This window comes from Schistocerca gregaria, chromosome 5 (assembly GCF_023897955.1).
Source record: "Schistocerca gregaria isolate iqSchGreg1 chromosome 5, iqSchGreg1.2, whole genome shotgun sequence".
NCBI classification, from domain to species: domain Eukaryota; kingdom Metazoa; phylum Arthropoda; class Insecta; order Orthoptera; family Acrididae; genus Schistocerca; species Schistocerca gregaria.
In genome coordinates, this window is record NC_064924.1 from 16,137,466 (window position 1) to 16,151,980 (window position 14,515).

Consider the following 14,515-nt stretch of genomic DNA (forward strand, 5'->3'; position numbering starts at 1 on the left):
TTGTCCCATAATAGGGTTCTATTGCAAAAAATGGTTCAAATGGCTCTGAGCACTATGGGACTCAACTGCTGTGGTCATTAGTCCCCTAGAACTTAGAACTACTTAAACCTAAGGACATCACACACATCCATGCCCGAGGCAGGATTCGAACCTGCGACCGTAGCAGTCGCACGGTTCCGGACTGCGCGCCTAGAACCGCGAGACCACCGCGGCCGGCAGGTTCTATTGCACTTACATGTGGTACACACATTTAATATTTGTTCCTCACCGAGTTCATTTAACAAGAACATTAGTTTTATACCATTAAAACACTGTTTTTAATGTCTGCTGTTATTCCGGCCCCGGCAGTATGCTAACTCTTACTCACAGAAGAAAATAACTCCGCTAGAGGAAGCGGTTTTCGCATTATTCTAGAAACACATGAAATCAGTAATCGTTCAGCACCCCGCCTCCCTGCCTCCCACCACCACGCTCACAACCGGAAGGTCGACATTTTTAGAGTGTTGTCAGGCAACAATGGTATCTGAAAATAAGGGTTATAAACACCACTATAAGGACATTAGCGATATCAGGAAAACACACTTCGCCTTAGAAAATGTGCTAACAAATTAATAGAGAAAGAGAGGAAATTGAATTGTAGGAGATATGTTCCTGTTCTGGATTTTTAAGTAATGGAAAAAGCTTTCTAAATGACTGACAGAGAATCTTTGTGAGATTCTCTGAAGGTGACAGAAAACACCCACAGTGCCGTCAGTGTTGCACGAACTCTTTTACCAGCATATGAATGGTAGTAAATATGGCCCGAAGATTGCAAAGTCCATCCAGACGAACACATGTGTGTGGTAGGGTTCCGTCGTGTAACTCAACCATTACTTTGAACAGTATTGTAAGAAAGTGACAAATTATAGTTCATTCTAAACCGTGTTGCCACATGAAGTAGTTGCTCTTGGTTGTTAGCACAATGAAGATAAAATTATAAGTCAGTGTTCATTGTGCAGGAGTTGTGTAGTAAGTAGAGTCACTATGTGTAGGCAGACTGCGAAAGCGAGAGAATCAGCCAGATAGAAAGTATTTGTGAATGGCAAGATCCATTAGCCCGTCACATTACTAATACCCTGTAGTCCATATCAACCATCAGCGCGAAGCAGGGTTAAGGCAAATAACGCAGTAGGTTCCAAAAGATGTGTGCAACACTCTACCGACATTTCAACAGTGTAACCCGCAGTGTGTCGCTGATGAATGTTGTGAGACAGCTGTAGTTCCTGTCTCCGGTTACGTGCGTGATAAGTGCACTCTATCGGCTAACGTTCACTCGGGGATTGAGATAAGTCGGGAGGGATTCACATTAAATATATCAGGTGTGTCCAGATTGTATCTTGTCAGAAAGGTAGACACTCCACGGGAATCTAATGTACTTTCCCCATATAAGAAGATGTCCACGGACAGAGAGAGCTGTGACACCAAATCAACAGGACTGAAAATGCTGCTGCTATACAAGCCCAGCGTCGTTTTCAGTCCACATATCTGCTGTCGCAACCATACCATCTGCGCCTGGAAGCCAAGATAAATTGGCTTCCTCTGATTGGAGATCAGGTCTAAGAAATTCATGTTATGTAGACCTGCGTTAAAGTACATCTGTATCACTCTAGCAGACAGTTGTGCGACAGGCTACAGAACTGCGTGGGTAAATAGATGTGTGGTACGAAGTCAGTTGACGTGTATCAGAAGTATTCATCAGTGAAACGTGGAGAATGTGGAACCCTTCAACTACTGTTGTAATTTTATATGCTTTTACCTAAATAACAGAAAATCCTGTCTCTATATTGCTACGTATAACCCTCTCACTAAATTTATTTTAGTTTCCAAATAAAGTACGCTCTGGTAGGATAGTCCTGTTAATAGGAAAAGTTAATCAATAGGATTATTACAGGATTTGACCTTGTGTTGTGTGTAATGGATAAGTAAATCAGACAACTCAATTCTTTTCCTAAGATATTACCCAGCGGTTAGAAAGAAATGCAGTGTGAATAGTACTATATTGAAGATAGGACAACTCAGTTCCAAGCTCGTTTAGTGGTTTAAAATATGTGCTAACGTTCGCCAGCCTCATCAGGCAATGAAACAGTGAAGTACTCGAAAAGCAGAAGTATGAGTTTTGCCTACTTTCTTGCTACTGTTTAAGTTTCTTCTTCAAATAAATATTACTCCACGTAAAAAGTACTGCTGCAGACACTGGAATTTTTTACTAGTACACCCTTAAACATTACGTTTTTAAAAGAGAAAAAGAGCAGTAATAACTTCAAGAAAACTAAAAAATTTGGCCAGTCGAAACCTTAAGAAAAGAAATTTTCATAACTAACAAACTTAAATACTAAAATACTTAGATATTAAAGCACACACTTTTTATACTGAACATTTCACTTCCAGAAAACCTCTTTCTTGCTGGAATTTACTTTCAAAAGCTATTACTCTTTGATGTAACTATCAGTTATTTAACAGATTCTAATAACTTGGCTTCACTCTGAAATTTATGCAAACAAACTTTTACTATAACACTTTGCAATAGTTAACAAAACTTATAAAACAAGAATAGTTTCACTTTGTTTTTGCGTAATATAATAAAGGATGGACGTGTTATTACTCTATCTAAAATTCTAATTATGCCTTCCAGCGAAAAAACTAAGACAACCTTTTACACAAAAAAAGAATTTAAACAGTGGCTCTTTCTATTAACATGGCACTTCATGAGTTTCTAAAACAGGATACTCGGATTAATCAACCAGGAAGGAACCTATATAGATGTTTGAGTAATATGAATTAACAGGGTGAACCAGTTTGTTTAAACTTCAAGAATGGTTATTTACTAGTAAAACACAATGTAAATTAATTGTTCACACTATAAAAAAGTAAAATACAAAAAAAAACGTGTATGGTCGCTGTAAGCTTGAGGGTGGCGAAAAATTATGACGGTTATACTAGCCACGGTACAGCCTGCTTGTATCTTGTTGTATGGGATCAATTTTTCATCTTGGCGTCGTTCAGTTTTACATTCAGTAGCCCAACAACTCGCAGGTAAACTGTTTTCAGTCTTCATCCGAGGCATTTTTGTGGAAATTTGCAGGTAAAGCTTCTCCTGCTCCACAAGGGTGTTGCCTCAACCACTGCTGCCTACAGACTGTGTGACTAACTTCCCGCGCTTGTTCTAGGCAGCAAGCCAATTCGCCCTTTCAAAATTTTCCACTCCCTAGAGCCACTTTCGTTTCAAACAAGAGCACACTGGCTTTTAGATAACCCCTATTTCATACATTGTTCCTAAGAGTAACCATTTCTTACAATAATCAAATTTACATCAACATGAACAGTACAGACACATAATTATTTTTAAATACAAAATGTCACCAGAAAATTATTTTACGTAATAAACAATCTACGTAGTATTTTACATACATTACTCACATACAATGCAAATAACTTCAGCCTCCAGTATATAACAATTTACATATACAGAAAATATAGTACCAACAAGCCAAAATATTAATGCAAAAAATTATTTAAAAAATATAGATGAACCATAAGGAAACAGCGTTGTAAGTGGATGTCCTACGCTTGATTGAGACCGCCAGACTCCGCCATTACAGCACCTCCTCTGGGTTTCTGGCGGTTCTGAACCGTGACACACCCTCGTGCTGATGATCGTGGACCAGTGGTAGCAGCTACAGGTCCTGACATTCTCTCTACATTCGTATGGACATTTTTAACGTCATGCATATCACGAGAAAGGGGGGCGTTCGCTGTTGATACCTGTAAACTTAGAGAAGATCTTCGAAATGTCGAACATAAAGAGTGCTGAGGCCAGCCACAAGTATCACTGTTCTATGTCAGGCAGCTATTAGAACACGATATTGAAAGCAACCGGTCTAGAACAGATGGAATCAATAAAGTGTTGCAAATGCTCTGACCACAGTAACTGCAGCAGAGCATTCTGAATGCTAGGCGCTGGGTGCCCTGTGGAGGCATGCTGAGCACTGAGGAGAGCTTCTCCACTCCTGAATCTGGTCGCCGTGTGATACGCAGGCTTCAGGATGTCAAGCTTGTCCCTATAGATTTCGATTCAAACTATTTCACTCTTCTTCTAAACTTGGAAACGTTCTGCATTACAATATAGTTATCGCTTTCAAAATTACGAAAGGAGACATATGGTTGACACCGAATTGTTTCATGCCCAAACTGCTGTCACCTGTATTGCAGAAAGTTCTAATCCTTTGTTACGACTAAATATCTTAACTCCAATGGTGAAAATTTCTAATTTCTCATAGCTGCTTCAACGTAATAATCCTACTTTTCAGCCTACTTCCCTATTAAAATTTAGTGTTCAGGTCATCTAAAATATTTCACTATGATTGTCTGGAAGCTCTTGGGTACTGATACAGTGGTATTCCTTATCAGTTACGTGAGCAAGTGTGGTACGTGCGTGACATCGTGACACTTGTGTGGAAAAGAGCTGAATTTATGACCTGTGCAGAACCCACGTTGTCTGCCACGTGGTAGTAATTGCGAAAAGGGAACTGTGGTGGAATGGTAACAATATCTGTCAAGTTTTCCGGTTTTTCCTGAAGATTTCCGGATTTTGGGGTAGTCTCCCGGTTTTCCGGATGAACATCGTTTTTTTCGGATTTTCAACTCACGGGATTTTCCCCGCCCACTGCATTCATATAGTATTTCAGTTCTGAGTTTCGATAATAGCTGCTATTTTGACATGCGAGTGTTGAAATTTAACGGAAAGTCGACCGGTAATATAATCGATAATCCCTTCTCACAGAATATTGCTGAGATTTTGCCATTAACTCTATGTGGCAAAAGTCGATCGAAAATTCTATCGATAATCACATCTCTCAGTTTATTGCTGCATTCTTCTCTTTGTGCCTCGACTGAATTTTAGCGGGAAAGATTTTCTTTTTGCTTGGTTTTATGCGGTGTTTGCTGTATGTTTCGTATTCGTGTAATTGTGTGACGAATTCTTTGGGATTTAGTGTTTTCGTGAGGAGTTCAACTAAGAAACATTATCATCAGTCTGTTAGTGATGCATAGTCTGCTGAATTTCCGTGTATTATGCGATCACGGAAAGATGAAACTTTCGCATTCTGTTGGATGTGTTCGCGTGATATAAACATTTTTTACGGCGGAAGAACTGAATTAATAGATCATATTAAGTCAGTTAAACACGCCAGCAATACGAAAATGAAGGATAGCAGTAGGAAAAATAATTCATTTTCCTGGTTGATGACTGTGCTACTGTTGAGAGCGAGAACTTGACAGATGATACCAAGTGGGGTCCGTTGATGAGCATTCGTGGAGCTGATGGTGTTCCTAAGTACGATAGGTCATCCAGGCTAATGCTTTCTGTTTTCACTCTACCGTACAGGAATGCTGAGTGTGAGCGTGTGTTCAGCTTGGTGAAGAAGAATCACAGTTTAGGTCCTCCGTGTCGAATGAAACTCTGGGATCCATCTCTTGAAAAGAAGAATCATCGATCCATGTTACATAAATAGTTTCTCTTGAGAATGTCGGAAGAAAGTAAGGAAAGCTACTCATGTTCATCACTCCTATGCAGCCTGTGAGGAAGAGGGAATATAGCCAGTGTTTTGTGAACTTGAGAAAATTTTGTAAATAAGTGTAAATAAATGTTCAGTTTAGTAGTTTTGACAGTGTCGTCCATATTGTGGCTTGCTAGATCAAGAGCAGAAAAGCTCATTTTTGTGTATTGTGTAAACTGTTCCCAGCGTTAAATGACAAAAAATGAATACTCATCAGCAAGTAACTCGTGTGAGTACCTAACTCAGAGTTCGAAATGTAACCTACATTATATGTGTCAACATTATCTGTAATCTCTTTCTGTGTAGTCTTTTTATCGCTATGTTTACATGCACGTGTTAAAGTTTCTGTGATTTGGGATCTTCTGGATTTCTGTTTTTGAAAGTTGTCAGGTATGGGTAACTTTATGGTACTTCCATGAAGTATTTATTTTCTGTTACCTTGCAATGTGTGAGTTGTGAATAGCAGGGGACACTCAGTCGTACCATAGAAATATGTTACTCAAAAGTTAAAAGTACGCGAGAGGCTGAATGATTTAAGTCGATCTGCGAGATGCTCCAACATGGCACTGTGGACGCGACCCCCGTGTGCCCGCAGGCGACTTCTTCCCGGAGGCGCAGAGCACGGCTGCTCCCGCCGCACGGCCGCCCCCAGGGCCGCCGGACCCTGAGTTCGACTCCAACCTGGTGACCAACGTGACGGCACAGCTGGGCGGCACCGCCTTCCTGCACTGCCGCGTCCGCAACCTGGGCGAGCACACGGTGAGGCGGCAGCAGCGGCACCCCACACAGCAGTCAAGCCACGAAACGGTGTACACACTGCATGGACAGCTTTCCATTTCCTGATTCGACATGAATAGTAACCAATACCTCATGTCCTACCATCCTGTCTCTCGTTCTTGTCAATGATTTCGACAGGTTCTTTTTAATACAGTGTCCTTTTCCTATGTAGTATGGGGAAGGCGCGCATTATAACTGAGTTTGACCGAGAGTGTGTTCACTGCCGCCGTCGGATAAGCAGCTACCAGCAGAAAGTCGTATACTCTTAGCTCAGTTATTTGCTACATAGTTTAATTCTTAATTTCTTTGCGTGTTTTTGGTAATTGAATTGTTTATTTCATAAATTTCGGGCGTATTATTGTATTTGAGAGTTGTAGCATCGCGTTTTAGTAGCTGAACAGTGTAAATTCGCGTAGTCTCCTTCTGCCGCCGAGCAGTTTGTCAGCAGTGCGCAAATACCAGCATTACTGCATTTACTAGGCAATCTTGTATTTTAATAACCGTTTAAATTTTGTGTCGATTAGTTTTTGCTCTCTGTAGATTAGTTCAGACGTTCTTTGCACAACAGTTTTTAGCATGGATAGGGACTGCAACTGCTGTGTTCGGATGCAGGCTGAGTTGTCATCCCTTCGCTCCCACCTTCACGCAGTGTTGGCTTCGGTCACCCAGCTTGAGGCTGTTGCCAATGGGCATCACTGTGGGGGTCCGGATGGGGGTTTATTGGGGACGGCCAGCTCGTCGCACGCATCCCCCGATCGGACTACGACTGTGGCTGCCCGGGATACTGCCCACATTGAGGCTGATCCGTCACCTGTGGTAGAGTGGGAGGTCGTTTCGAGGTGTGGCAGGGGACGAAAGACATTCTGGAGGGCTGAACGGAAGGCCTCTCCATTTTGTTTGACGAACCGATTTCAGGCTCTGTCTCAGGCTGATACAGATCTTCGGCCGGACACGGCTGCTGGTCCTGTTCCAGAGGTTGCCCCTCAGTCTGCAAGATCCGGAAGGTCGCAGAGGGTGGGATTACTGGTAGTTGGGAGCTCCAACGTCAGGCGCGTAATGGGGCCCCTTAAGGATATGACAGCAAGAGAGGGGAAGAAAACCAATGTGCACTCCGTGTGCATACCGGGGGGAGTCATTCCAGATGTGGAAAGGGTCCTTCCGGATGCCATGAAGGGTACAGGCTGCACCCATCTGCAGGTGGTCGCTCATGTCGGCACCAATGATGTGTATCGCTATGGATCGGAGGAAATCCTTTCTGTCTTCCGGCGGCTATCTGATTTGGTGAAGACTGCCAGTCTTGTTAGCGGGATGAAAGCAGAGCTCACCATCTGCAGCATCGTCGACAGGACTGACTGTGGATCTTTGGTAAAGATTCGAGTGGAGGGTCTGAATCAGAGGCTGTGACGGTACTGCAACCGTGTGGGCTTGCAGATTCCTTGACTTGCGCCATAGGGTGGTGGGGTTTCAGGTTCCGCTGGATATATCAGGAGTCCACTATACGCAGCAAGCGGCTACACTGGTAGCAGGGGTTGTGTGGCGTGGACTGGGCAGTTTTTTTAGGTTCGATGGCCTCGGGCAAGTACAGAAAGGGCAACAGCCTCAAAGAGTGCGGAGAAAAGTCAGGACATGCGGGGGCCAAGCAGCAATCGCCATTGTAATTGTAAACTGTCGAAGCTGCGTTGGTAAAGTACCGGAACGTCAAGCGCTGATAGAAAGCACCGAAGCTGAAATCGTTATACGTACAGAAAGCTGGCTGAAGCCAGAGATAAATTCAGCCGAAATTTTTACAAAGGCACAGACTGTCTTAAGAAAGGATAGATTGCATGCAACCGGTGGTGGCGTGTTTGTCGCTGTTAGTAGCAGTTTATCCTGTAGTAAGTAGAAGTGGATAGTTCCTGTGAATTATTATGGGTGGAGGTCACACTCAACAACCGAGCTAGGTTAATAATTCGCTCCTTTTACCGACCTCCCGACTCAGCGCCATTAGTGGCAGAACAACTGAGAGAAAATTTGGAATACATTTCACATAAATTTTCTCAGCATGTTATAGTCTTAGGTGGAGATTTCAATTTACCAGATACAGACTGGGACACTCAGATGTTTAGGACGGGTGGAAGCGACAGAGCATCGAGTGACATTATACTGAGTACACTATCCGAAAATTATCTCGAGCAATTAAACAGAGAGACGACTCGTGGAGATAACATCTTGGACCTACTGATAACAAACAGACCCGAACTTTTCGACTCTGCAAGTGCAGAACAGGGAATCAGTGATCATAAGGCCGTTGCAGCATCCCTGAATATGGAAGTTAATACGAATATAAAAAAAGGGAGGAAGGTTTATCTGTTTAACAAGAGTAATAGATGGCAGATTTCAGACTACCTAACAAATCAAAACGAAAATTTCTGTTCCGACACTGACAATGTTGAGTGTTTATGGATAAAGTTCAAGGTAATCGTAAATGCGTTTTAGACAGGAACGTGCCGAGTAAAACTGCGAGGGACGGAAAAAGCCGCCGTGGTTCAACAACAACTACTGAGAAGGCAAAGAGAGCTTCACTGCAAGCTTAAACGCAGCCAAAACCTCTCAGACAAACAGATCCTAAACGATGTCAAAGTTAGCGTAAGGAGGGCTATGCGTGAAGCGTTCAGTCAATTCGAAAATTAAATTCTATGTACCGACTTGACAGAAAATCCTAGGAAGTTCTGGTCTTACGATAAATCAGTATGTGGCTCGAAACAGAATATCCAGACACTCCGGGATGATGATGGCATTGAAGTAGAGGATGACACTCTTAAAGCTGAAATACTAAACACCTTTTTCCAAAGCTGTTTCACAGAGGGAGACCACAGTGCAGTTCCTTCTCTAAATTCTCGCACATACGAAAAAAATGGCTGACATCGAAATAAGTGTACATGGAATAGAAAAGCAACTGGAATCACTCAACAGAGGAAAGTCCACTGGACCTGGCGGGATACCAGTTCGATTCTACACAGAGTACGAGAAAAAACTTGCCCCCCTTCTAACAGCAGTGTACCGCAAGTCTCTAGAGGAATGGAAGGTTCCAAATGATTGGAAAAGAGCACAGGTAGTCCCAGTCTTCAAGAAGGGTCGTCGAGCAGATGCGCAAAACTATAGACCTATATCTCTGACGTCGATCTGTTGTAGAATTTTAGAATATGTTTTTTGCTCGAGTATCATGTCGTTTTTGGAAATCCAGAATCTACTCTCTAGGAATCAACCTGGATTTCGGAAACAGCGATCGTCTGAGACCCAACTCGCTTTATTTGTTCATGAGACCCAGAAAGTATTAGATACAGGCTCCTAGGCAGGTGCTATTTTTCTTGACTTCCGGAAGGCATTCGATACAGTTTCGCACTGTCGCCTGATAAACAAAGTAAGAGCCTACGGAATATCAGACCAGCTGTGTGGCTGGATTGAAGAGTTTTTAGCAAACAGAACACAGCATGTTGTTATCAATGGAGAGACGTCTACAGACGTTAAAGTAACCTCTTGCGTGCCACAGGGGAGTGTTATGGAACCATTGCTTTTCACAATATATGTAAATGACCTAGTAGATAGTGTCGGAAGTTCCATGCGGCTTTTCGCGGATGATGCTGTAGTATACAGAGAAGTTGCAGCATTAGAAAATTGTAGCGAAATGCAGGAAGCTGTGCAGCGGATAGGCACTTGGTGTAGGGAATGGCAACTGACCCTTAGCATAGACAAATGTAATGTATTGCGAATACATAGAAATAAGGCTCCTTTATTGTATGATTATATGATAGCGGAACAAACACTGGTAGCAGTTACTTGTGTAAAATATCTGGGAGTATGCGTGCGGAACGATTTGAAGTGGAGTGATCATATAAAACTAATTGTTGGTAAGGTGGGTACCAGTTTGAGATTCATTGGGAGAGTCCTTAGAAAATGTAGTCTATCAAGAAAGGAGGTGGCTTACAAAACACTCGTTCGACCTATACTTGAGTATTGCTCATCAGTGTGGGATCCGTACCAGATCGGGTTGACGGAGGAGATAGAGAAGATCCAAAGAAGAGCAGCGCGTTTCGTCACAGGGTTATTTGGTAACCGTGATAGCGTTACGGAGATGTTTAGCAGACTCAAGTGGAAGACTCTGCAAGAGAGGCTCTGGGAATCGCGGTGTAGCTTGCTCGCCAGGTTTCGAGAGGGTGCGTTTCTGGATGAGGTATCGAGTATATTGCTTCCCCCTACTTATACCTCCCGAGGAGATCACGAACGTAAAGTTAGAGAGATTCGAGCGCGCACGGAGGCTTTCAGACAGTCGTTCTTCCCGTGAACCGTATGCGACTGGAACAGAAAAGGGAGGTAATGACAGTGGCACGTAAAGTGCCCTCCGCTACACACCTTTGGGTACCTTGCGGAGTAAAAATTTAGATGTAGATGTAGATGTAGGGCAGATTCTGATAGCCGGAGAAACGAACATCAGACTTTAATGGTGGGCAGAGTACAACTGTGTGTGGAAATACAGTGCACCGAACACTCCTAACGATGGGCCTCTGGAGTCGACGACCCACGCATGTGCCAATGTTGACACTAAGACGTCGACAACTCCGACTGCAGTGGGCATGCGACTAATGGCACTGGATGCTGGTGCATTCACAAAGCATTACGTGGTACACTACAGGACATTAAAATTGCTACACCACGAATATGGCGTGCTACAGACGCGAAATTTGACCGCCAGGAAGAAGATGCTGTGACTTGCAAACGATTAGCTTTTCACAGCATTCACACAATGTTGACGCCGATGGCGACATGTACAACGTGCTGACATGAGGAAAGTTTCCAACCGATTTCTCATACACACCGAGCGAGGTGGCGCAGTGGTTAGCACAGTGGACTCGCATTCGGGAGGACAAGGTTCAATCCCGTCTCCAGCCATCCTGATTTAGGTTTTCTGTGATTTCCCTAAGTCGTTTCAGGCAAATGCCGGGATGGTTCCTTTGAAAGGTCACGTCCGATTTCCTTCCCAATCCTTCCCTAACCCGAGCTTGCGCTCCGTCTCTGATGACCCCGTTGTCGACGGGACGTTCAACACTAACTACCACCACCATCTCATACATAGAAGTTGACCGGCGTTGCCTGTTGAAACGTTGTTGTGATCCCTCGTGCAAGGAGGAGAAATGCGTACCATCACGTTTCCGATTTGGATAAATGCCGGATTGTAGTCTATCGCGATTGCCGTTTATGATATCGTGACATTGCTGCTCGCGTTGGTCGAAATCCAATGACTGTTACCTGTATATAGAATCTGGGGGTCCAGGAGGGTAATACGGAACGCCGTGCTGGATCCCAACGGCCTCGTATCACTAGCACTCGAGATGACACCCATCTTATTCGCATGGCTGTAACGGGTCGTGCAGCCACATCTCGATCCCTGAGTCAACACATGGCGACGTTTGCAAGACAAAAACCATCTGCACGAACATTTGGATGACGTTTATAGCAACATGGACTATCACCTCGGAGACCATGGCTGCGGCAACCCTTAACGCTGCAATCACAGACAGGAGCGCCTGCGATGGTGTACTCAACGACGAACCTCGGTGCACGAATAGCAAAACGTCATTTTTTCGGATGAATCCATGTTCTGTTTACATCATCATGATGGCCACATCCACGTTTGGCGACATGGCGCTGAACGCACGTTGGTAGCGTGTATTCGTCATCGCTATACTGGCGTATCACCCGGCGTGATGGTATTGGGCGCCATTTGTTGCACGTCTCGGTTACCCCTTGTTCGCATTGACGGCACTCTGAACAGTGGACGTTACATTTCAGTTATGTACGACCCGTGGCTCTACCCTTCATTCGATCCCTGCGAAACCTTACATGTCAGCAAGATAATGCACGACGGCATGTTGCAGGTCCTGTACGGGCGTTTCTGGATACAGAAAACGTTCGCCTGCTGCCCTGGCCACCACATTCTCCAGATCTCTCAACAATTGAAAACGTCTGGTCAATGGTGGCCGGGAAACTGGCTCGTCACAATACGCCAGTCATGACTCGTGATAAACTGTGGTATCCTGTTGAAGTTGCATAGGTAGCTGTACCTGTACACGCCATCCAAGCTCTGTTTGACTCAATGCCCAGGCGTATCAAGGCCGTTATTGCGGCTAGAGGTGGTTGCTCTGGGTACTGATTTTTCAGGATCCATGTACCCAAATTGCGTTAAAATGTAATCACATATATTTGTCCAATGAATATTTGTCCAATGAAAGCATTTCTTCTTGGTGAAGCAATTTTAATGGCCAGTAGTGTGTACTGAATCATGATACCTACTTTATCAGGCCAATAGGAGGGCATGAATCCTTTGTCTTCTAGGAGAACAGCTCCATGAGACCTGTACTGCGGAATGGAGCAAGTCGGTGGCGGCTCCACTTTTATCGGAAGATCATAAACGTTGGCATTCATGGGGCCAGTGGAGGTCATACAAGACAGGATGAAGACCAAGGAGTGTCGTACACTGTTTGTTTCCTGATGGTATTCTTCAGCAAGATCATGTCCCAAGTCACAAGGCTAGGATTGTGACGGTGTGGCTCGAGGAATATAGTGGCGAATTTCAATTGTGGTGCTGGAACCCCAGCTCACCATATCCGAACCCTATCGAACACATCTGGAATGTGATTGAACGTGGCGTCCAAACTCATCACCCCTCCCAGCAATTTAGTGGAATTAGGTGCCTTGTGTGTGCAGAGGTGATACCAACTCCGTCCAGTGACCAAGCGGGTCCTCACTGCTTCCATGCCACGCCGTACGCCGGGATTATCCGTGCCAAATGTGGACATACCTGCTGTTAGGTATATGGTCGTAACGTTCGGACTGATCAGTGTAGTAACTCAACTGTCCTGGCTGTTGTAGTCACATGGATTGTAGCTCTCACTTTGTAATGAATTAGTTTAAAATCTTATCAGAGGTATCGAAAACAATCTCAGTTGCTTCTTTTACTGTAAGATTCAGTAACTGAACTGACCTTGTTCTAGGTAGAGTGGACTTTGAACAAAATAACGTATTTAAAGTTTCAAGCCTTGTAGGTACACAATGCATGTCTGTATTGCAAATAAGTGACTTTTTGTGGAGACACGTTTATATTAGGTCACAAACCTCATAAACGAATAACTGAAAAGAACATGCGCATACGATGACAGTAACAACGAACACTGATAAGGCCGGCCGCGAAGGTCTCGCGGTTCTAGGCACGCAGTCCGGAACCGTGGGACTGCTACGGTCGCAGGTTCGAATCCTGCCTCGGGCATGAATGTGTGTGATGTCCTTAGGTTAGTTACGTTTAAGTAGTTCTAAGTTCTAGGGGACTAATGACCACAGCAGTTGAGTCCCATAGTGCTCAGAGCCATTTGAACCTTTTTTGAACACTGATAAGCCAAAACATAGAGCACTGCTAACCACGTCCTTCGAAGCCGCGTGATGGCGTTGCGGGAATGTGATACGGTAAGAAAAACATGTAAACGACGCACGCATGGACGGACGATCACCCTAGCGAAGATCTGGGCTCCAAATGGCGAAATCCATCGAGAAGAGCAACTTTGGCAAAGGGAAGTTTATTATTACGCAGAGCCGTGAACGAGTATCTCGAAAACGGCAAAGCTAGTAGAATGTTCAATAGCTACTGTCGTGAACATCTACAGAAAGAAGTAGGACAGTGAAGCTACCATTGGGCGCTAAATGGCTGGACGTCCACGGGTCTTCACAGTTCGGAGGTTTGTCTGCCCTGTAAAGTGGGATAGATGTTGATGTATGTGATCTCTGCCTATAGGGCACAATGCTGCTGCACATGCAGGTGTTTCGGAGCACACCCAACATTACTGAACATGGAGCCTCGCACCAGACCACCCCTACCTGTTCACATGTTGACCCAACTACAGCGCCTGTTACGATTGCAGTGCACACGCGACCATTGGTATTCGTCCGTCGATCAGTAGAACATATATATCACACTTTTGTTACCCTGGATCGACAGTCATCTCCACAAACGCCGTCAATGATGTGAACGGGGCCTCGAAACGTGCACCGCACCACCGAAGTAGCCTCGTGGGAGCAGTATTACGGCATGGGGGACATTCTCCTGCGCCTGAATGTAG

The 14,515-nt window shown here is 44.3% G+C and overlaps 1 protein-coding gene across 1 annotated transcript in view; it reads left to right on the plus strand.

Moving 5' to 3' along the window:
- LOC126272749 (lachesin-like) overlaps positions 1-14,515 on the plus strand; it is a 398,134-nt gene that overhangs the window by 293,063 nt on the left and 90,556 nt on the right. Inside the window, exon 5 of the mRNA XM_049975849.1 lies at positions 6,190-6,353. Within this exon, the coding sequence (XP_049831806.1) occupies positions 6,190-6,353 (164 nt within the window). The remainder of the gene's footprint in view (positions 1-6,189; positions 6,354-14,515) is intronic.